Below are 25,018 nucleotides of genomic sequence, written 5' to 3'. Positions count from 1 at the left end.
GCCTAAATAGTGGTTGCGAGAGCCATGCCTTTGGGTGGAGAGGATGACGGTCTTCCAGGTCACAACTTTGATTTTATTTTCCACAGATTTAGGCTTGGGCTGAGATCCCCACTCTTCAATGCTGCGTGACATTGGTCCAGTCACACCTTTCCGGGCTGCTGTTTCCTTATCCACAAAGTCAGGGTAGTTGTGAAGTCTGACAAGATCCTGCATGTGGATCCCTTGGCACAGCCTGTTTATGGGCAGTCAATGGACCTCGCTATCCTTAGGATGTGACAGGAAACCTTCATCAGATAGATTTGGTGTCTGCTTGGTTCCTGCATCTCTGGGATTTTATAGCAAGGTTTATCTGGAATTTGCTTACTAAGGACAAGCCAATACTGGAAGCCATGGGTCTCTCCCTATTTTATTGCAAAAATAACCTCTGTGCCATTTCATTTTTTTTCTCTTGATGTAGTTTCTCATAAGTGACCGTGATCCTCAGTGCAACCTCCACTGCTCCAGGACTCAACCCAAACCCATCTGTGCCTCTGATGGCAGGTCCTATGAGACCATGTGTGAGTACCAGAGAGCCAAGTGTCGGGACCCAGCCCTGGGCGTGGTCCATCGAGGGAGATGCAAAGGTGAGTGACCACACTGAGCTGTGAAGGATGCCAGCTGGGGCTGCAGCTCCTGCGGCATGATATCCTCATTGAAAGCTTGAATGCTTTTGGCTTACTCTTCTGTCCCTCTGTGTCTTCCATCAGTGTGAGGGGAGGAAGGGAGCGGTGCCTGAAGAGATGAACACTTCCCTGCTTCAGACACTGCCACCAGTGAGGAGCGAGGGTCTCTCTGGCCAGTGTCTTGTTTGTGGTTTTATTTCAAGATGGAGACCCAGTACATTACTGCTGGCCCTGGGGTAGGGATTCCAAATCGTTGGTTCATGGAAGTGTTTTCTTTGGACTGCTTTAAAGCACAGAAAGTATTTGAGATAACATTTATAAAATTGGGAGATCAACGACAGCAACAAATCTGGCTTTCTGTTCCTCTCTTCCAAAGTCATCAGGTCTGGTACTATCCGGTTTGTTGGAGCAAAGCAACACATAGCCAGAGCTGAGATACTTGCAGTCCCCAGAGCGGAGCTTGCTTTCTGGTTCACTACCATCCTCAACCCTCCTTCGGGTTTCTGAGCTCTGCATGCGGTCCTACTCAGACATAATCTGTTGCTTTCTCGAGTCCTGTAGCTATTTGAGCTTGTGACCCTCGATTGCTTAAAGCCAGCATAGGAAATGCAGAGGGCCAGCAGGTTGTCCCAGATATTTGATTTTCTCAAGGAAGCGAGTGCTAGCATTGCTGTGTAGCCCTGACCAGCCTGACACTCACTATGTCGCCTAGGTTGACTCCAGGCCTTCCATCAGAGCCTTCCTAGTACTGGCATTACAGGTGTGCACCATCACACTCCTCTCATAGTTCCTGGATTTATTGGCTTTAGAAGAATCCTGGGAGAATGACTGGAAATGGAAACCAGCCCTCACCTCATGGGCAAAGGGACATTTGAGAGATAGATAGATAGATAGATAGATAGATAGATAGATAGATAGATAGATAGATAGATAGAAGCAGAGCCTGGGCTAATATGCTTGCTTCTCTTCTACTTTTCTGGTATTGCATTAAGAGGATGGTGAGCTCGAGTGGCCATCTTGAGCACAGGCCCTGCGCTCTCACTGCTGATCAAGCTGGTAGCATGCCGCCCCTCCCCAAGGCGGAGGGTTTTGCTCAGCGTTCCTGCCATGGGGCAGCCATTTTGGGCCCTGGCTTCTGTGTGGAATCCAAGGGAAACATACGATGTCCTCCTCTCCCCGTTTAGATGCTGGCCAGAGCAAGTGTCGCCTGGAGAGGGCTCAGGCCTTGGAACAGGCCAAGAAGCCTCAGGAGGCTGTGTTTGTCCCAGAGTGTGGTGAGGACGGCTCCTTCACGCAGGTGAGGTCTCAGAAGGGTTTCTCGGGTTGCTTGCTGGACTGAGGAAGAAGGGGGATGTCCAGAGAGCACTAGGGTCATTTGGCACCTTTACTTTCTGCCAAGGGCTGGGCGAGTGGCTCTTCAGCTCCCTTCTGTATTGTCTTTCCCCTTGTGGGCCCTCCACGCCACTCCTCGCACCAACTGGCAGTGGGCCCTGACAAGATGCATGGGAGTCTGAGCCAGGAAACTGGTATGGCTGGGTCTTCGTCCTCCCTGCTGGCTGTCTTTTCTGAGGGCCAGACCTGCATTTTTTTTTTCTCTTCTGTCAAATGTGGGTTGATTATTTTCTCTCATCCCTGCCAGTTTCTACAGGCAACCCCAGTATTCCCTGCACTATTTATTGCTGCCCCTCCACACACTCTTGTCATGTACCCCCCTTGAATGAAACAGTGCCCTCTTTGAGCACGAAGTGTACCATGGCTCCTGGACTGTGTGTGTGTCCAAGCACACGCACTGAGATGCTCAGATACTCTTTCCATAGTTCCAACGTCTCCGGTTTGGTTTCCTGTCTAGTGCTTTGCATAAAAGCAGGGGAGGATACATTTCGTAGTAGCTGTGGGACGGTAAGATACAGCTTCAAAAAGCTTCTAGGCTGCTCCCTAGGGCGCCCTGGAGTAGGGAGAGCCACAGGACACAGTAAACTTAGTCAGGTTGGAGATTTGTCCCTGTGCCTGCCCTGCCCCTCACCTCAGGGTCCTCTGATCCATTTAGAGGGAATCTACCCTTTCAGAGTTAGAAGTGACAACTTCGGGTTTTAAAAGCTTCTCTGTAAGTCTGGATGGGGGGGGGGCACAGGGTGGGGATGGTCAAAGGGGCTTCAGATTTCACTTCTTGGTGAGGTCTAGGGCATTATTGATTTCAGACCAATACCCTCTTGGGTAGTAACATAGAGAGGTGATTGATGGGGGTTGGACTTCGACGTTGTTAATGTTTCTCAGTTGACTGAAACCTGTAACCAGTCTGGAGAGCAAGGCTGGAGAGAGCACAGGGATAAAGTGACCTTGGCCATCAGCCCTGGGTGAGGTACTTGTTTTGACTTCCTGTTTAAAGCTTTGCACAGCCATGGGAGGTAGCGTCATTATCCCTATTTATGGAAGATGAATGCACCATCATGCCTTGGAGGGGAGAGCTGGGTTCAAGCCCAGAGCACATCCAAAGATCTCTATGTTCTGCTGCTCTCTGAACTGGCAGACTCAGAGGAGACTCTGAGGAGCGCACCAGGAAGATGTAGTCTAGGGCCGTGGTTGGTGCCCTTACCTGGTTGGGGCTGACTGTCTGGGCTGGAGGCCAGCTCACATAGACAAGTTACCTAGGTTCTCAGGGTGCTTATCTGAAAAAAACAGAGACGATTATCTGCACGATTGTTATGTTATACATATGTGATACATTATTATGATGTCATGAGCATTGTATATTACTCTTATGTTCTGCATGACATATTACTATTATTAGTGGTTATTATTCCACTTCCCTTGTAAGGCTGTGAAGAGGATTAAATGAGCTAACACAAGGGAAATACTTGGAACATATGGGCGTCATGTAAGCATTTACCAGCGTCCTTGTGATTCCTATCTCTACTGTGGGTCTCCAACTTAGATCTCCCCAAGATCTCATGGCCGGCACTACTTAAGAGTTGGGGAGGGCTCCCAAAACCTTTGGGTAAAGCTTCCCAAGCTTGGAGATTCATGAGCCCCCCCCCCTTTTTTTTAAAAATCAATTTTGAAGTTTGCTATTTGTTCTAGTAAAAAGAAGGTGGTGACCTCTGTCTGTATTTGAAAGTGCATCTGAGAAGCCATACCCTCAGAGGGGAAATCATTTTGGGCTGAGACCTGCAGGAGAAAGGTGATGGGGAGCGGGGGCGGGGCCGGAGCTGGGTGCAGCTGCTCTCTCCCATCTGCAGGCTCGTGTAGTCCTGAATGTGTTGCTTATGGGAGTGGTTGACCTCTGCCCTCCTGATTCTGAAGTGTTTGCTGTCTCATGACAGACAGCCACTGGCCAGCTTTTGTTCTGGTGAGGCCGGGCCCTACCAGGTGGTGTTTGCTTAAGGAAAGGAACTTGCAGATTAGTCCAGGCTGACTTGCTAAATGAGAGCGCCCTGGAGTGCAGACTGTCAGGTATCCCTTGCCCCTATGACAGGCTAAGCACTGCCATGTGTCCACAGTTCAGGCTGGCTCACCTTGGCGGACAGCTCCGACAGCCAGGCAGTAGATCATCCCGGCTCGAGTGATTAAATGGAAGTATCTCCCCCCTCCCCCGCATCAAAGATGCTGCAGTAACTTCACAGAACTGCCATTCTGAGTGCGATTCAGCCACTGGGATGAGCAGTGTGAGAGAGGTGCCTGTCTCCTTCCCCCAGGGCCATCATCACTCAACCAGCTCCTTTTATCCCCCTAAGACCAAAGCCCAGAGACAAGCTCCGTTGCTCTAATATTCCTTAGGATATTGGCATGTATGTTTCCTGGAGTTAGTAGCATTCCGTGGTCCTGGGAATTGTTACAGATGTCACTCTCCTGAAGAACAAGGAGAGAATGGTGGGACTCGGTGAGGACTGGCTTTATCTGGCATGAGGCACAGCTGGAGGCCACATGACTGAGTTAGCGTTAATGAGGCTCATATGGGGACTCTGTGGCTTCTTCCTTTGTCTCCCCTTGTCCTCTTTCCTCACTACACCCAACCTCAACTCACACATGGACGGCTCGTCTTTGTTTACAGCAGAGATGTTACATGTTCATCGCTGTACTTAGGGCAGTCCTAGACCATGAAATCTAACTCTGAGGTTCCCATTCAGACACAGGTATTTTTGCGAGTGCATGGTTATGTCTGTGTTTTTTGGGCATGTGTGTGTGCAAGCACAGGTATGTATGGTTGTACATGCATGCATGTGTGCAGGCCAGAGGAAACCTTGGGTGTTGTTCTTATTGGAATCATCCACCTTGGGTTTTGAGGCAGTTTCTCACTGGCCTGGAACTCACCAGTTAGCTTAGGCTGGCCTGTAAGCCCTTGGATCTGCTTATCTCTCTGCCCCTACAGCATTGGGGTCACAAGGGCATGTCACTGTGTCTAGCCTTTTTATGCAGGCCTTGTGGTCAAACTTAGGACCTTGTACTTGCAAGATTGAAGCACTTTAATGAACCTTCTCACCCCCCACCCATGATGTCAGTATATGTTCAAAAATTCAAACCTGTTTTGGAAGTGGTTTGTCTCTCTGGTTTCTTGAATGCATCGTTGAGATGTGGGGTTCAGCTCTTTGGGGACCTGGAGTGAAATCAGTTGCTCCAGGCTTTGTCCTTCATGGTGGTGGTGTCTATTTCTTCTCTGGGTACTGGGGACATAATTCCTAGTATCTGTCTGTCCCTACCAAGGTCTCTGTCAAGTGTTTGTCCACTGCCCAAGTGGTTTAGCTGAAATCTGTGGTGACCGGGAGTTGAATTGCCACCATCAGGAAGTGCTGGCGGGAGTTTGCCAAGCGTCATTCATCACCGAATGACAATGATGGTCACTGTTGAGTGTGCCGGTGCCAGCCAGGGTTTTATACTCGCCGATCTTCACGGCAACCTTTCCTCCGTAGTTATTAGCGCCTTTGTATAAAGAAGGGCTGGGTTTTGGAGGGAGAGAGCAGCAGTTTGAGGTCACTGAGCTGGAAGGGGTTTGTCCTCAAGCAGATTAACTTCAGGGCTCCTCTCGGGCTGGTTTTGTGCAGAAGCGGCCTTGCACATGCATTTCATTTTCACCCCCATTGTTAGCCCGCAAGTTCCCTCTCTTGTTGCCCAATCAATCAAACACACATTTAAAAAAAAAGCCCTTTGATTATGGAAATTTTAAAAAAAGTACAAAAGAGGAGGCATAGCAGTATAATGAGCCCCATGTACCCATCACCACTTTCAACAGTGACCGACACATGGCCAATTCTGTTTCATCTTTGCCTCATTTTCATCTCCCATCCCAAACTGAGTCTCTTCAAAGCAAATCTCCAGACACAATATCTTTTTATTCCAGGCAGGCAGGCAGGCGTTCTGAGCTCTACTGTGTTTTGGGCTATGTGCTGGTTGCTATGAGGGATTAAAAAATGTGACCCCTGCCTTATGCAGAAAAGATAGCAAGCCACGTGACAAAGTAACTGTGTAAAGATTGTGTGTGTGTAGCTGGAGGTTTATTTTTTAAAGTCCTCGTAGGAGTCTACTGACTAGAATTCAGGATGCATTTCGTTAATGAGAAAACAAACACAAATTAATTTTTTTAAATGTGTAGCCCAGGCTGACCTTGAACTTGCGATCCTCCCGCCTCTGCCTTCTTTAACAAGGCATGCACCACCACAACCAGCTACATTTTTTCTTACAAACTCCTTAAGCTGAAAGGAAATGATACATATTAACCTTAATGACAAAGAACTGGTCTTATATAGGTATCACTTGCAATTGGAAAGGAAAAAAACCCTAGTGAAATGTGGTCAAGAGATACCAACAAGGAAGGTATGAGCGATAAGGCAACAGCCTGTAACCACCAAGGCTGGGAGGTCACGTGATGAAGGCATTTGTTCCATGCATCAGGCCCTGGGTTCAGTCCCTGGTACCACCATAAAAAAAAAATGAAAATGGCCAATAAGTGAATATATGAATAATGTAATCTTCTCTACTCATTAAATTATATAATTAAAATTATTAATATTAAGTATTAAAGTATATCAATCAAGTGAGGACAGTGTTGGGGAGACGGCTACGTGAGTAAAGCACTTGCTTTGGAAGCATGAGGACCCAAGTTTGCTCCCAGGAACCCAGATGAAAAGCAGGGCGTGGTGGCGCACTGGTAATTCTTGCCCTGGGACGGCAGCAGAGGAAGGGTCCCTAAGACTCGCTGGCTGGCCAGCCCAACCTACTCAGCAAGAGTAGGATCAACAAAGGACCCTATCTCAAAAAGCAAGGCAGAAGATATCTGTTTTAATTTGGGTTTCTATCGCTGTGAAGAAACACTGTGACCAAAGCGACCTGGGGAGGAAAAGGTTTATTTGACTTCCACTTCCATAGCATTGTTCCTTATCAAAGGAAATCAGGACAGAAAATCTCAAATTGGTGAGGAACCTGGAGGCAGGAGCTGATGCAGAGGCCACAGAGGGGTGCTGCTTTCTGGCTTGCTTCTCATAGTTTGCTCAACCTGCTTTCTAATAGAACCCAGGACCACCAGCTCAGGGATGGCACTACCCACAATGGGCCAGGCCCTCCTAAATCAATCACTAATCAAGAAAATGCCCCACAGGCTTGCCTACAACCTGATCTTATGGAGGCGGTTTCTCTCCTCTCCTCTCAGATGACTTTAGCTTGTGTCAAAATGACATAAAACTACCCAGTACAGCACTGACCTGACTCACATATATATACCCAACAGGAACACACACACACACACTCACACACACACATGGGGGGGAGAGGAAGTGAGAGAGAGAGAGAGAGAGGTGGATCATTTTGTGTGTCAAACTTATAACAGTGGGAGAAGCCAGCAGCATTCAGGGTTGAATGGAGGGAAATGGTTTACCCCTATACTGCTATTGGGAAAGTCAACTGGCACCTGTTTTGTAATGGGATCCTTTTGCAATAGGGTCAGAAGGCTTAAATGGGCTCACATTTGGAGCTTGCAATTTTACTTCTAGGAATTTATTCCAAGGAAATAATTTTATTTTTAAATTTTTTTCCCCAAGGAAATAATTTTAAATGTCTGAAAATGTTTAGGGACAAAGGATTTCCCATTTTGTTTTTAGCAAAAACTTGGAACTGACCTAAATGTTTAATACCAGAGGATTGTCTAGACAAATTATGGCCAAACCCATCATCGTCTGCCGTAAAATATGTGTTGTAGAGATATATGTGTATATGCGTGGGTGTTTAATTATTTCCTAAAAGAATTCTTTCATAGTTACGTTGAAAAAGAATGTTGAATTCTTTTCTAAACAGTAGCGTTTTTTAAAGGAAACTTATTACACTCTGAGAACCAATGATACAGAAATATATAGGGCAGGAAGATAAAATGAGAGATCGCATCCTCCTAAAATAGAAATTGTTAAGTCTGTGACCCTCTCCACCTTTTGGCTTATGAAGTAATTTGTCATTATTTAGGACAAAGTAGCACAATAGTATACATTATTTTGTAACATTTCTTTAGTTATATTGTGAGCCTCTTTTTAGTTAAATTGCATATGGCTTGCCTCTTAAAAAAACTGCTATATTTTTATTTATTTATTTATTTATTTATTTGGTTTTTCGAGACAGGGTTTCTCTGTGGCTTTGGAGCCTGTCCTGGAACTAGGTCTTGTAGACCAGGCTAGTCTCGAACACACAGAGATCCGCCTGCCTCTGCCTCCCAAGTGCTGGGATTAAAGGCGTGTACCACCACCGCCCGGCAAAACTGCTATATTTTTATTTCTTTGTATAATGGGATGAATCCTGGGAAATCAGGGATAAGATTTTTGGAAGGTATGTACTGGGCCAAAAGAAGGTCTATTTTGTTTTATTTTTAAATATTTTTTTACTTGTTCTTTGACAACTTAATGCACACACCCAATGCATCTTGACCATATCCACCTCAACCACCCCCCTCATGCTCCCTTTAGGCCCTTCAACATGGCCACTCCCACCTTCATACCCTCTTACCTCCCTTCCTCCCTTCCTCCCTTCCTCCCTTCCTCCCTTCCTCCCTTCCTCCCTTCCTCCATTCCTCCCTCCCTCCCTCCCTCCCTCCCTCCCTCCCTTTCTCCCTCCCTCCCTGCCATGCTGTTTTTTTATTACCATAGCTCTGGAGTATAGCTTGCAATCAGGTATGGTGAGTCCTCCAGCTGTATTATTTTTAAGCAGCATGGCTTTGACTGCCTGGGATCTTTTGTCTGTTCAAATGAGCTTTCAGATAGTGAAAAAGTACAGTAAAATTTTGATCTGATTGTATTGGATACGTACCTTGCTTTTGGGAGGATGGACATTTTTGTAATACTGATTCTACTTATCCATGAACATGGAGGCCTTCTTACATCCTGGCTCTTCCTCAACTTCTTTCTTCAGTGTTTTAAAAGTTTCATTGTAGAGATATTTTACATCTTTTATTCCTTGTTAAATTTTTTGAGACCATTACAAATGAAATTATTTCCTTATTTCTTTCTTAGTATGTTTGTCATTGGTATATAGGAAAGCTGCTGCTTTTTGTGTGTTAAATTTTATATCCTGACATTTTGCTGAACTGTTTATCTGCTCTAAGAGTTTTCTGACTGAACCTTCAGGGTCTTTTTAGTGTAGGATCACATCATCATCTGCTCTAACTTCTTCCTTTCTTATTTGTATCTCTATTTGCTTTTTTTTTATCTTATTGTTCTAGCTAAGACTCTAATACTGTACCAAATAAAATCAGAGACAGTGCCCTTGTTTCTGATTTTAGTGGAAATGCTTTCAATTTTTTCCACTGAGATAAAGTTGGCTATAGGTTTGTCATATGTAGCTTTTGTTATGTTGAGTTATTTTCTGAGTTTTTCAGGACTTTTAACATGAAGGGATGTTGGATTTTGTCAGAAGTCTTTTCCACGTCTATTGAGACGACCATATGGCATCTGTCCTTGAGTTCACTTATGTACCTTATAACGTTTATTGACATTACATATATCCAAATCATCTTTATAGCTCTAGAATAAAGTCAATTCTAGACAATAAAACCATGGTGAATAATCTTAGTTTCAGGCACTTTTTTTTGAGAATTTTTGCATCTATGTTCATCAGGGAAGTTATAGTCCGTCCTTCCTTCCTTCCTTCCTTCCTTCCTTCCTTCCTTCCTTCCTTCCTTCCTTCCTTTCTTTTTTTTTTTTTTGCTTCATCTTTATATGCTTTTGGTACCAGGGCAATACTAACTCTGTCAGAAGAGTTTGGGAGTGTTTCTTCCTTTCTAGTTTTATGGGATAGTTTGAGAAGTATTGGTGTTAGTTCTATGAAGGTCTGGTGATATTCATCAGTGAGTCCACCCGGGCCTGGGCTTCTTTACTTGGGAGATTTTTTTCATTCCTGCTTCAGTCTCATTTCATATTATAGATATGTTGAAACTGCTCATCTTGTGTTGGTTTCATTTGGTTATTTCATTTCATTGGTTATTTAATAGTCACCTAGAGATACATCTATTTCTTTTAGATTTTCCAGTTTAGAGGAATATATATTTTTAAGGTAATATCTAATGACTTCCTAAATTTCAATGGTATCTGTTGTAATAGTTCTCCCCTCATCTCTAATTTTATTAATTTGAGTTTTTCCTTGCTCCCTTTTGCTTAGTTTGGCCAAGAATTTGTCAACATTGTTTATATTGTCAGAGAATAGATTTAATTTCACTGAGTCTTTGAGTCTGTCTTTGCTTTGTTTCCATTTTGTTGGCTGCTGCCCTGATCTTAATGATTTCTTTCTACCTGATGATTTTGGGGTTTCGGGCACCTCTGTCCTACGACTGGAGGGAAGGTATTCCCAGTTTGGTGCTGTGTTTTCTATTGGTCAGCCTATGGCTTTTTGAATAAACAGACTCCTTTGTGTGGGATAACTCCAATTAAAAATACAGTTTAATATATTAAATATATGTATTTATATGTATGAAGCTTATAAAATAGTAGGTTTTTGGAAGACGTTCTCCAGCATCCTTAGGGTTCGTACTTAAACCCATTTCTTTTTACTTTCCTTTCCCCCTTTGTATCTCCACTCCCTTAAGGTCATTGTCCCCTTATTCAGAAGTTCTCATCCTTCCTAATGCTGTGATCCTTTAATACAGTTCCTCATGTTTTGGTGACCCCCAGCCATAGAATTATTTTGTTGCTACTTCATAACTGTAATTTTACTACTGTTATGAATTGTAATGTAAATATATGATATGTAGGATATCTGATATGCAGCCCCTGTAGAGTCACAACTCATAGGTTGAGAACCACTGCTCTATGTATAAAGAGGGTCTTTATGTATGCCTAAGTACTGAGTGACTTTATCCAACTCCTGATTTCTTAATGTAGGTGCTTAGACCTATGAACTTTCTTCATGAGCTGTTTTTATTGTGTCCCACAGATTTCAGTATACTGTGGTTTCATTTTCATTTGATTCCAGGAATTTAAACATTTTCTTCTTAATTTCGTCAAGAACCCAATCCTCTTTCAATAGTGTCTTGTTTAGTTTCTGTGAGTTTGTGTATGCTCTAGGGTTTTGCTTGCTGTTAAGACTTGATTTGTCATCTATTTTGAGTAAGTTCCATGGGCTGCCAAGAAAAGTGTGTAATCTGCAGTGTTTAGATAGAATGTTCTGTAGATTTCTGATGTCCTTTAATTAATATAGTTCTCTTTTATTATTGTTGAGAAGACCTGTCAGTTGGAGAGAGTTGGGGTGTTGAAGCCCCCTACTACTGCTGTGCTGGGATTAACTTGTAACTACATGTAATGGTATTTGTTTTATGAAATTAGGTGCACTGTGTTCTAGACATATGTGTTTAGAATTACGATGCTCTCTTGATGGATATTCCCTTAATCAGTGCAAAGTGACCTTCTCTTTTTAGTTTTTTTAAAAGCCTATTTTTTTTGATAGAACAATGACACCTACCTGTGTCCTAGGTCCATTTGCCTGAAATACCTTTTTCTATCCTTTCACCCTAATGTATTATCTGTCTTTTATGGTAGGACCCATTTCTTGGCAGCAGCAAGTAGATCTTGTTTTTTAAAAACCCCATCTGCTAGTCTGTGTCTTTTGATTGTGAGTTCAGACTATTACTATTCAGTGTTATTATTTAATAGTGTGCGTTGATTTTTTTGTCATTTTGTTAATTTTATAGTATTTGATTTTTCTCTCTTCATCCCTTGCTTAGCTGTTATTCTAATATGGCTTATTCTTTCCTGTGGCCTCATGAATGGGCCTGTGGGGTTTTTTTTTTCACTCTGAGTCAAGTATCTTATGTAGGGCTAGCCGAGTGTCATTAATTCCTTTAATCTGTTTTAATTTTTCTTCAATTATGACAGATAGCTTTGCTGGGTATAATAGGCTGGGTTGGCTGTTGTCTTTCAGAACTTGAAATCCATCACTCCAAGCCCTCCATCCTTTGCAGTTTCAGCTGAGTTATCTGGAGCTATTACGAGGGGCCTCCTTTCTGTGTTGCTTGGTGCTTCTTTCTTGCGGCTTTCTTTGTTCTGTATATTTAGTGTTTTTATTATAACATAATGAGGAGAGGTTCTTCATGGTCTTGCCTGTTTGGTGTCCTAAATACCTTCCGTATCTGGATGGACATCTCCTTCCTCACTCTGGCAAATTTTGCTGTGATTCATGTTCTATTCCTTTAGAGTGAGATTTTTCCTCTTCTCTGCTTATTGCTCTTGGACCTGGTATTTCAGAATCTTTCCCATGGGTATCTTCTCAATATTTTCTCCTTCTTGATGTTTGATTGTGACAGTCTTTCATCTTGTCTTCAGATCAGGTATTCTATGCTTGTCTTAACCCATCTGTTGCCGAGGCTGCCCATGACATTTTTCACGTTTCCTGGTTTTCTTCTGGTGTTTTAGATAGTTTTTCCTTCAGTGTTTCTTTGGTTGGATTCCTCTTCAGGTCTTACATGACCTTCACTGTTTTATTCAGCTGTTTGCTTGTGTTCTTGATGAAGAACTTATTCCGCCTTCTGATTTCTTTACTGATAGTTCTTATTTTGAGTTCTCTGTCTGGGATTTCATTTACTTCACTCCTCCTATATGCAATCACTGTAGGGTTAGTAATTTTCAGAAGAGTTCTACTTTTTTAGTGTTTTGTGTTTCTTATCTTATTGTGTTGGGATTTACATATCTGGGGATATTTCATTGCTTGATATATTTTCATTACTTTTTAATGTTATATTCTTTCAGTTGAAGTATTTGTGATGCTCAATTGGGACTTGGACTTGGTGAAATTGATAATGTAGCTCAGAAAATAATTTCCTGAGTTCAGGAGCTCTGGGTGCCTGTTGTGAACTCTGTTGCCTGGATAGAATAGTAACCAAGAACAGCCATAGTAGCTGGATATACCTCTCTGCAAATATTGTAGTAGTCAACGTTTGTTTATCCTGATGCAGGATAAACAACAAGGATAGCACGGAGTAGTCTCAGATTTTAGTAAATAAGATTATGATCAGGATGGAAGTAAAATGAATGAGAATAGGGATTATATGTTATAGATTAACTTTGAAAAGAATAAGATGGGAAAAGTAGTTAGGAGGAGAAAGTTGGGGCACTATTAGGGTCTTCATTTTAGAGTTTGCTAGAGCTATGGGAGGCTAAGAAGTAAAATGAAGTGGATGTAAAGATCAAAAAAAAAAGAGAACGAAATGTAGAGAAAAGAGGGGAAGTATGAGAGACATGAATGAATATGTAGCAAGGAATGCCTTGCGGTAGCCTGGGTAGAGAAACAGACTCAGCAGTCCTAAACCTGACTGAGCAACTAACAGACAGAAGGAAAGGCATCATGAGACACTTATGCAAGAGTGGAGATTAAATTATAGAAAATAAAAAAATTAGAGGATTTACTGAGCAGCTTGGCTCAGTGTAAGGACTTGAAAGAGGCTCTTCTCTGTGCTGTGTGTGGATTAGTGAATAGGAGCAGTTGGCCTTTGTAGTCTGTGTGTTCTGTGCAGTTTTGTTGTGTCAAGAAGGGGAAACTGAAAATTCCTTCTGGTAGTGTGTGTGTGTGTGTGTGTGTGTGTGTGTGTGTGTGTGCGCGCGCGCGCGTGTGTGCATGCATGTGTGTGTCTTTTGCTTGTTTGTTTTTGAGTCGGGATCTTCGTAGCCTAGGCTGGGCCTGGAACTGGCAATGTACCTGAGAACGATATTGAATGGGTGACCTTGAATTTCTGAACCTCTTGCCTCCACATCAGGAGTGGTGTGTTGGGACTACAGGCATTTGCCACCACACCCATTTTTATGGGGTTTTGGGGAATCAAACCCAGGTCGTATGCACGCTAGGCAAGAACTCCACTAGCTGAGACACACCCTCCCCCAGTCCAGGACGTTTGCTCTTTAAGCCACTTAACACAAACATCCCAAATTGCTTTCTGTAATATTCAGCAGGGGTGTGACAATTATGAGTGACAATTATCAGGTACAGTAGCAAGGTATTTCAATTTTTGCATTGATTATATTTTTAATATCATTAAACATGAAAACCTTGCACTATGTTGCTTCAAGGTGAAATGGCGTGTTTTATTTCTCACCTTTGAGCTCCCTGTTCCAGGAACAATTTTTCTTAATAAATTCTGGAGACGACTTTCCCCATTTTCCACTCATTCTAACTACTGCTCTTCCCAGCAGTACATATATAAGCTGCGTCAGTGCGTATATTGACTTTTCCTGAAAACAGAGGTCTCAAGAGCTGTAATTTCTTCTTGGTGATTGCTTTATTCTTTTTTCTTTTTTAAAGATTTTTATTTATGCACATTGGTGTTTTGCCCTGGAACTAGAGTTCCAGACAGTTGTGAGCTGCCATGTAAGTGCTGGGAACTGAACCCAGGTCCTCTGAAAGAGTTGTCAGTGCTCTTAACCCTTGAGCCTTCTCTCCAACCCACAATTGCTTTATTCTGAAGTTGGAAACCCAAACAGAAAATTGTTGACTCTTTGATGAAGAGAGCAGGTTCCCTTGTGATTTCTTCAGCACCAGAAGATGCGACACTTGAGGACCTAGAGTTCTTCCTAGTTAGCACTCTCAGCCACTCCCACGGTACAGAACTTTCTTCCTAGAGACCTGTTGCAGGACCAGTTCATTCCAGGAACAATTTGCTTTACCTTGTGGGCTCTCATCTTCCGGACTGTTAGAGTCTAGTGGAGATATCAATCCATCCCATGCACTGTGAGCCTTTATTTACCTGGGTTGATTAAACACTGACAGTCTGGAGTGATTAGTCTCCCTGCGGACAGGACATGTCTAATCTTACTTTTTAAAAGACATGTATGAATGTTTTGTTTACATGTATGTGTGTGTCATATGTATGCCCAGTTCCCTTGAAGGTCAGAAAGAGAGTGTTGGATTCTTTGGGACCTGGGTTATGGCTGGATAAAAACAGTCATTTGGGTGCTGGGAACCACCTCAGGGCTCTTGGAAAGAACAAGTGATCTTAACCACCAAGGTATCCGTCCAGCCCTGATTTACCCAATCTTTGTTGAGTTTCGAAGTCCTCAGAGTCTGGAGGCAATGGTCTTTTGTCTTGCTGGGGTGGAACCATATGTAGCAATGGCATAGCTAAGTGATGAGAACAGAGTGTGTCGGTAAGCTGGCTCTTCGAGAGCCTCTCCAGCCACAGGCAGATCCCTGGGCACCCCAGACAAAACCAGTTCTTAAAAGTGGGTGGCGCTCTGCATTAGATCTGAGCCTTATGGCCAGGTAGAATGCTAACTTTCTCTGTCTGTCTGTCTGACCCTCCCTTCCATCTCTCCCACTGGTAAACATTCAAATGCTAAGAGGACCTAGTGTTAGGCAAGTTGTTGCTTTTCTTTTTGGTTAAATGTTCAATGAGAAAATTGTAATGGTTATAATTTGAACATTTATGGATAAGACTTGTTTTAAATGTGTTTTTTTGTGGTTGTTGTATTGCTTTTGTTCCAAGAAACCCAACATTACACATGAATAATGTATACGTATGTATATTCGTAGTCACTACTAAACAGATGTTAGTTGTTCCCCCACTTTAGTTCCCAAATCGATGAGTTGTGATTTAAGAGAGTTGAGCTGGTCTAGAGGTTGGCGAAGTGATCTGTAGTCTCACTTCCTATTGTTTTAAAAAGGTTTATTAAGATGCACTTTGCACACTGTAAAACGTATCTCTTTAAAACACACAGCAGAGTGATTTTTAGTGCAGTCACTGGGCTGCACAACCATTGCCCACATCTATTGCCAGAACATCCTCATCACCCAAGAAGAAATCTCAGCCCTTTAACAGCCCTGTACAAGCCCTCTCCTCAACCCTCGACAGCCACTAATCTACCTTAGATTGTTAGGGTTTGCATGTTCTGGACAGTTCATATAATGTGTGGTTCTTTTTTTAATGGTTTCTTTTTAACCAGCCCATTGTTTTAGGGTCCATCCATGTTCTTTTATTATCTGGTACCCCATTTCTTTTTGTTTATTCATCAGTACCTTTGGGTAGTTTTGACTGTGGGGAGGTTATGAATAACACTATTGTGTATATTGGCACGCCTGTTTATATGACATGTGCTTTCAGGAATCCTAGTACATACCTAAAAATAGAATTGCTGGGTCATTCACTTCCTACTGCTCCTGCTGTTGAGGAATCACCAGGGTGTTTTCTCTGGTGGTCACACCATTTTACGTCCCCCCAACAACACCTGAAGACATTCACTTCTCTGCCTATACTTGGTACCGTCACGGTTTCCTATGACTTGGTATCTTGTTATGCTCCTCTTTTTCCCCAGTAACTAGTGCTGAGTCTCTTCAGTTATATATGATGTCTGCTCAATTCCTGTCCCCATTTCTCAGGCCAGTTGTCTTTTTAGTATTGAGTTGTAAGAGTATTTATGCATTCTATGTATACAATTTAAGGTTAATTAACTGACTCCTCCCCTCCCCCTTCCTTCCATCTTTCCTCTTTTGCTTATGCTTTTGTTGTCGTAGCTTTGAAACCATGACCTTATCCAAGGCAACAAAGGTTTACCCTTCCATTTTATGCAAGTTTTATTACTTTGGCTCCTACATTTAGGCCTCTGATCTCTTTTAAGTTAGTTAGTGTGGGGGAGTCGGGACCCAGCTTCACTGTTCTGCATGTGTGTGTTCGGTGACCTCAGGACTGCATAATGAAAAGACTGCTCTCCTCCCTCGGTTATCTCACTGTCCTTGTCAAGGACCAGTTGGCCATAAATGCGAGGCCTCCTTTCTGGCTTGTTTCACTGGTCTTTGTGTTTGGTGTTGTTCAGCTGTAGTGACCTTTGAAACACTCTCCTTCCCTTGCAAGTGAGAGTGGGATGTGTAGGGTGGATACCAGCTCTTCACCCCAGGCTTGGGCATCTAGGATGGGGATGCTCTAAAACTTGTAGCCTGTGTTGTAGTCCAAGATCCTATGTCAATACCAGTATTCTTGGGTTAGTATTTCCAAGGGAAGGGAAGCATCTGGAGAGAGAGAGAGAGAGAGAGAGAGAGAGAGAGAGAGAGAGAGAGAGAGAGAGAGAGAGAGAGAGAGGCAAATTAGGGCAGGAGACACCAACCTTGACCATGTATCTTTAAGAGATCTCATTATTATTAAGCTAATTCTTTCTTCTTTGAATCTACTAGCAGAGAAGAGATTTCTATTTAAATTAGCAAGTGTTTTGGTTACAGCAAGGCTTGGTGCCTTTGAGGGACATTGTTCTGATTAGTTTGTCAACCTGACACAAGCTAGTGTCATTTGGGAAGAGGGATGTCAATGAGAATATGTCCCTACATATTAGTCTGTGGACAAGTCTGTGGTTTATTTTCCTGACTGATGGTTGATGTGGTAGGGCCCAGCTCTCTATGAGGCTGAGCAAGCCATGGCTGCACTCCAGTGAGCACGACTTCTCTATGGTGTCTGCTGTAGTCCCTGACTCCAGGTTGCTGCCCCTGAGTTTCTACCCTGACTTTCCTCAGGGATGGAATAAGACCTGAGAGTTATAAGTTGATTTTGGTCATGGTATTTCATCACAGTAATAGAGACTAACTGACAGACATGTTGCTGCCAGTTCAAGCGGAGCATGAGGCTTGTGGTGGCTCCTCTCTCTACCCTGGCATTTGCATTGCTTGCTAAGGTCATTAGTACATGGAGATCTGGGAAGATGCCAAAGTTGAGGCTTTGGTGAGAAGCAGGCAGCAGCCAGCTTTCTGAAGTCAGTCTCTCTTTCATCTTTGTGCATGAGCTCTAGGTAGCACATAACTTGTAAGCTATCTAAGTTTCATACTTAGAAGCGCAGTACGGTAACATTTGTAAGTGGTAACAGGAACAGTGTCTGATCTGTTCTTGTGTAGCAAGGGTTTGCCCAATCCTCCACATAGGGTAGAAGCCACCACCTTCATCTTTTCAGTGGAGAGCTGGCATTCCTGGACACCTGTCAGAGCAGGGTTGTGCAGAGAGACCAAGGAGGTGGGGGCGTGCATTGTGCTTGGGGAACTGTGTCCACTTGGTTCTGTGGGACCTGCCTGTTCCAGCCTCTGCCCTGTTCTCTTCATCAGACCTGGCTGTTCACCCTCTTCAGATTGGCAAGCAGGCAGGGTCTGGGAGCTCTCTGACTGGCATCAGGCTCCCCAGAGTTATTGGGGAGTTCCCTTCTATCACTTGTCTACTGTGAAAGCAACAGCAGGTTTCCCTGGGAGGTATCTTCAGCTGCTCTTCTGTGGGGGGCTGGCGTTGGGAGCAAAAAAGAAGATGGAAGCTACCTACTTCTTTAGCCTTTGCAGTGCTTGTGGGGTATAGAGGATCTGTGTGGGACTGGGGTCCTTAGTCACTCTCTACTCTCATTTCTTTTTCAGACAGCAGCGACCATCACCGTACGATTTTCTTACTCATATACTGTGTCAGACTGTGTTAAATGCCTAACACAGTGACTTATTCCATCCTCACTACAACCCATGAGGCCAGTACTCTTACCGTCGTGTCTTAGAGACGTGGAACCTGACACTCACAGAAGCCATGTAGTTTGCTTAGGGTCATACGACCTGCAAGCGGTAGAGTCCGTATTCCAACCAAAGTGACCTGATTCGAGCTCAGCTCCTCACTGTCTCCACAATGTTGCCAAACTAGGGCACACTCGGGAGCACTATGGGGGGGACCACAAAATCATGTCACATGAATGATACTCAGTGAAATCAGAGATGTTTAGTGCAGAGGTGAGAAGAACCAGGAATAAGTGAAAAGAAGATGGGCAAAGGGATGTATGAGAGACATTGTCACATCTTTGTCTGTAAATGACAATAATTTTTGGTATAGCTCCAGAGGCGACCCAGAGGTGAGATATCTATCTATCTATCTATCTATCTATCTATCTATCTATCTATCTATCGTATATGTACTTATATTCATATATATTAATATTCTGACTCAAAATAGGGGAGAGCTTTTTGCAGGTTGAGAAATGCTTAGATGGAGAGACAGGCTCAAAAAGCCTTAACTTCTTATTTGGGGACACTGGCAGACAGAGACCCCAAGAACATCCCATAGGGATATGGTGCTACCTACCCTCAGGGGCTGAGGAATGGGGTTAAACTGATGACCTCAGAGGAGTTAGCCTTCAGTTCTTAGGATTTTAGGAGGTAGTGGCTAACATTCAATGAGGTGGCTAGATTCACACAGATCAGGCCCTTAGTCAGGACCTAGTCAAGAAAGTTCTAGGTAAAGCCATCATCTCTCACACACTTAACAGCAATAGGGCTATTGCTGCTTTACTGTGAGTTCACATAATATGCTAGGAAGGGACTGGAATTTTTCTGTGTGAAAGGAGAGAAAGATCAGAAAACCAGCAGAAAAGTTTAGTTGAAAGTCGAGTCAGCCATGAGAATACTGAAGGAGTTCTCGCTTTTGCAGCTCACCTTTGGCCTATCACCCGCCAGATGGGTCAGTTCTGACCGGAACAAAGCCCTACACATGAGAGGTTTTCTTCTTGGTTATTTTGGAAGTGTACAAACATTTTTGATAGTTCCCTGCTAAATGCAAAAGAATTTAAACGAGTAAAAGGTATACATTGGCCGTTTACAAACTGTGGACCGTTCTGGGCACTGAACAGAGCAGCAAGACTAGAAAGAGTGAAGTTTCTCAGGTCGCCGAACTCCCAGTGTGCTGTTTTAGAAGATGTTTTTACGTGGCTGTAGGAAAGATGTGTTCAAAACTTTCTGGAAAATGCACCTAGGAAGATCCTTCACTATGGACCAGCAAGAGCAGTCTCGACAGTTCCAGCTGAGTGTCGGTCGTAAATCCACACCTTTTCTAAGCTGCAAGAGCTTGTAGAATCCTAGATCTGTTCAGATAAAGGGGACCGCAGCGGTGTCTTTGTTGTCTTTGTTCTCTCCCATCACTCACTACTCATGGCTCCATTTCGTTGATATACATCAAGCAGCATCCACCTTCTGCTTGCTTGTCATCTGCCGCAGGAACTTTTATTACCTCAATGACAAAATTCATAATGCATGTTGAGCTGCTCTCAAGTGGAGTGGCCTTCACAGGCAAGCCCTTCGTATTGAGTTGGGAGCTCTCTGTTTATGATTTCCAGCACATGGCCCCATTTCTGTCTATGGGAGTCACAGAATCTCATTTCCACAGGTAGATTTGAAGATGGGTACCATCATGTCTTGTGACATTAGCCAACAAATATTCCTGTTTGCTCTGGACAAAGCCCTTAACTCCACACAACCCACTTCCATGCTGTAGGGATTTGTGTCTCTTTCCTCATGTTTCTTTCTTCTGAGTCCCATCTGCATGGCCCTTCTGACATCACACACACACACACACACACACACACACACACACAAACTAGACCCAGGATTTCAGCTATTCTTAGAAACTTGGGGGCAAGTGGCATTGTCTTGTTCTAACTAATGTCCCGTGGGCAGCCTTGACATATCATAACTCACTAAAAATGGGGTCAGCAATGACTCCCATACTTGGAAGGATTTGAAATTACGCTCTGTGCTTCTTCCCTTAAATTCTGGTGGAATTCCTCGTTCCCCAACAGATAATCCTTCCTAGACTTGGCACAGAGTCAGAGACCATGTCTACCGCCAAGGAATAGCTATGCTTTGAGGCTGTAGTCTACATCTTTTCTGTCAAAAGGGAAGGGAAAAGGACAAAATTGACATGGGCCAAGCATATCCCAACACCAACGTGGTGCTAGGTGCTTTATAGGCCCTGCTGCTGGGAGGACTTTGTCTTCTTGGTAACCTACTGGATGGTGCCTTGTTTGATAGCTGGAACTCCGAGAGTAAAGTGCTAAGCAATTTGGACCAACAAGCAGATTAAAAGGAAAAGCGGTCATATTTCCACTGTCAAAAGTTCAGTTCAACTCTTTTCTTGTAGAAGATGCCTGTACCCACCAGAGTAATCCCATCATCACAAGTTCAAGATGATGTGTCCAGACTATCTCTTTACACATAGTCCTTGTTTTCCATCTTACAGAAGAGGGACAGGAGATAGTTGGGAGGGGGGGTTGGGAGTGAGAAGGTCTGGTGTGTGGGAAGAGATCCCAGTAACTTGTCCTTGAAGTTGTGAGGCAATTCAAGGTGGATTTTAAGAGATACAATTTGAGAAAACCCTTTTGGGGGGAGGGGGCTTGTTGGAGGCAAAGTATTTTAAATAGAGAATCCAACGATAACCTAATATCCGGAGTGTAAGAAGTAGGATTTGGGCACAACAAAGACATGAAGCCAAGGTCCATGGTTCATTACACCATGGTTCATTTAGTTTGGCCACTAAAAATCCATCAGAACACTGGTACCATCAAAGGCTTCTAACACAAAGGTCAGAGGGGAAGCCCCTGCTTCAAGACAATTAGGATTGCTACAAACATGATCTTCCTTGTACAGATGAAGTATCCACCAAGTTAAGATGAGGAGAAATTGTACAGTGGCAAAGTCTCCTGACCCAGTTTTCCTCAATATTTCAAAAAATACTTGACCAGAGAACACCATTGTCTCTGGCAATTCCTATTCACATTCCATAGTAATCATGTTCATCATACGTGCAAGGCAGAAGGAAAGGCACTGGTAGCATTCTCCTGTCACTGCTGGAGTGGGCATGCTCCAGAAGGAGTAGATTCCCAGAGACGTGGGTGTGTGTTAGGAATCAAGGCAGAAAGACCAACAGCAAAGGCTTCTCTGGAAGGTGAGGTCCCAGGCTCCTGAGAAGCTTCCAAAGAAGAGCTTCCCCATCTGCCTTCCCTGGCAAAGAACAAGGCAAAAAAAAAAAGACTCAAGTCTCTAGACCTCAGCATCTATAAACACCTCCTTTCTCCTTCTCCCCCTAGACTGGTGGCCAGTGGCCATATGTGCTGGCTAGTTTTATGCCAACTTGACACAAGATATAGTTATCTGAGAGGAAGGAGCCTCAAATGAGAAAATATTTCTGTAAGGTTGGGCTGTAGGTATTTTCTCAATTAGTGATTGATAGGGGTTTTGGGTACTGTGTGGTCCTGGGTTCTCTAAGAAAGCTGCCTAAGCAAGCCATGAGGAGCAAGCTAGTAAGCAGCATTTCTCCGTGGTCACTGTATCAGCTCCTGCCTCCACGTTCCTACCCAATTTGAGTCCCACCTTGGCTTCCCTCATGGACTGTGGCTTGGGATATGTAAGCCAAATAAATTATCTCTTCCCCCAGGTTGCTGTTGATCATAGTGTTCCATCACAGCAATAATAACCCTAACTAAGACATCATGGAAGTCCCAAGGTATTACCAACCTCCATAAAATCCCTCTGATCCATCCTGGAGGGAATGCTTCTATCCAGCTATTCTCTCTATGAGAATCACTTCCCCATCTGCCTCCCTGGCAAAGAACAAGGCAAAAAAAAAAAAAAGACTCAAGTCTCTAGACCTCAGCATCTATAAACACCTCCTTTCTCCTTCTCCCCCTAGACTGGAGTAGGGATGAGAGCCACACATCTTTATCTTTGGGCCTCTCTGAATCCTCACTTGTAAAATGTTTGGGTTAGATTGGTGAACTCTGAGGGTTTTTCCTGTTCCTTGGTTTCTGAAATGTTACGAAGACAGGGATATCAGGACTCTAATTTCCTGGGCTATTACTAAGTAGTTAGAAAATTTACATAAATAATTCTTCCGTGAAAGGCTTTCCAAAGAGAGTAACTTTGAGGCCCAAATGAGGAGATGCAGAGACCACTAGGGACTGACAAGCTGTTGTCAAAGTCGAAGGTGGTATTTTCCACTCGGGGCTTGGCACCTGGGGGTGTCGGTTGCCATCTGCCTCTCTGTTTTTCTCCACACTCTCCTCCCACTTGTCCTTGTGAGCTGGTGTTTTCTCTGCCCACTGGTCACTCATTTGCCTTTGTTGGAAGTGCTGGCCTCCCACACTCTCGCTGGGTGGTCAGGAGTTAGAGTAATGTTGATGATTCGCAGGCTTAAAATAATTTCAGATTTGTCTTCCTTTGGGTGGAGGTTGAACTGCAGTATACCCCTGGCCTGTTTATGTAAAAAGACTTTTTGCCAATGATATTAAAGCACATGAGTCAGAGATGGAACCTATTTATCTAGGAGCACAGTGTTTTAAAGTTGCTGGAGGAACCCATTATATCCAACAGGACCCTGGCAGCAGAAGCAGAAAGTAGCCTTATTTTGGATGGCGTACACTTTGTCCCCAAAGAAGGACCCTCCAGCTGACACTCCAGCCTCTGCAGGATACTCTAGAGAGGGCTGGGAGCCATTTTCTGACAGTCTGAGTTTTGACAACTCTATGACAAGGTACTAGGAATGGCCACTGGCCTTGTCAATGCCTCTTGGCCTGGGCACTTCCTGTTCGTTACAGGTCAAGAGACAGAGAGTATTAGTTACTAAGTTAAATTATAAATTTGCAAGGGGAGCTAGACCAGGTACACTTTGTGCTTTGATTGTGTCTAGCTAACTTGCAGTTCAATAGAACTTATGCGTTTCTCTGGACCAGGATTCTTACTTCCTGGGATGTTACTAAGGAGTTGAAAATTTGCATAAATAATTCTCCTATCAAGGACTTACCAAGAGAGTGGCTGAATGCATCAAACAACTATTTCTATTTAAAATAAACTTCCTCTCTGCCCAAACTTCCTCAGACTTTGCTGATTTCAGATCCCTCATTCCCCACACACTGGTCAGATTGTGCTCTTTGGTTCTTACCAGTTCGGTTCTGGCCTTTTAAAATGAATGGGTAGTTTACATATATACCTTAAATATTAGAATAAACAACTAAGTATTTTTTTCTTTTTATATCTGTGTGTGAGGCACATATGCCTGCTTGTGCGCACGCGTGTGTGTATGTGTGTGTGTGTGTGTGTGTGTGTGTATGTGTGTGTATGTGTGTGTGTGTGTAGATTTGATATTGAAGTTGGGAGTCTTCTTTGGCCACTTCTCCATTTTATTCATTGAGGCAGAGACTCTCAGTTGAATCCAGAGTTCATGGATACAATTAGTCTAGCTAGCCCTGGGATTCCTTGACTTTGCCTTCAGAGGGCTCGGATTACAGATGGGCTGCCCTCCCCACCTATGGACACCAGTGCTGGGGCTCAGAACTCTGGTCTTCATGTTTGGTGCTTCCAGGGCAAGCTCTGTAACCACGCAGCCTAAAACAGCTAAGTTCCACTGGTCCTGTCCTTCATTCATATTACACCATCAGCTCCCCGACAACTGAGATGGCTGTTATCACTATTATCTCCCCCTTTAAAATACACACAGCTATCCGAGCTTAGACTGACGGGATAGCTGCAGACTGCCCCCCCCCCCCCCCCCCGCAGCTTCTGTTCTGCAAACATCGAAAAACACTCCAAGGCAACTTAAAATCTCTCGGTTCGAATCATAGGTGATCAGTTGCCTTAGGGTTCCTTCAGCAAAGAGGTCTTGCTGAGCTACCTCAACGAGTCCCTCAATCTGAGACCCCACTAGAGTCCTTGGGTTCTATTTTGCTCCCTCCTGCCACCTCCTTTTAACACAGCTGGGGTTATGCCCCAGACCTCAAAGGAATGGGGCAGCATTCCTCATTCGCTTGTTATGGAATTTGGAAGCAACTCCCAGCCTGAAGATTTTGGTGATTTTGTTTGTTTGTGTGTTTGTGTGTGTGTGTCTTTTCCTTGTAGTGTGGTGGGAAGAAAAAGCTGAGGACCTGGAGGAGAAAGGATTGTGTTTGGTTCTGTGGGCCTGGCTAGAGGACTGACTAGCTGTGCCCATGTGCACACAGGCAGACAATGGGTACACTGAGTAAGAATGTGGCCTGTGGACCCTTGGGCCCTGAGGTCAAATGGTGTCCCCTGAAACAGAGCTCTGAGCTTTGCCTTTTATTCATGTGTCCGGTTCTGCCCCAGTAACCTCAGGCGGAACTCTGCGCATGCTCAAC

At 43.8% G+C, this 25,018-nt stretch overlaps 1 protein-coding gene across 2 annotated transcripts in view; it reads left to right on the top strand.

Moving 5' to 3' along the window:
• Smoc1 (SPARC related modular calcium binding 1) overlaps positions 1-25,018 on the top strand; it is a 159,402-nt gene that overhangs the window by 79,827 nt on the left and 54,557 nt on the right. For both annotated transcript variants that reach the window (XM_075947688.1, XM_075947687.1), the window contains exons 2-3: positions 458-623; positions 1,847-1,959. In XM_075947688.1, coding sequence (XP_075803803.1) covers positions 458-623; positions 1,847-1,959 — 279 coding nt within the window. The remainder of the gene's footprint in view (positions 1-457; positions 624-1,846; positions 1,960-25,018) is intronic.

This window comes from Microtus pennsylvanicus, chromosome 14, assembly GCF_037038515.1.
Source record: "Microtus pennsylvanicus isolate mMicPen1 chromosome 14, mMicPen1.hap1, whole genome shotgun sequence".
Classification (NCBI taxonomy): domain Eukaryota; kingdom Metazoa; phylum Chordata; class Mammalia; order Rodentia; family Cricetidae; genus Microtus; species Microtus pennsylvanicus.
Note: the sequence above shows the minus strand (reverse complement) of the source record. Positions and strands in the feature narration are given on the sequence as shown.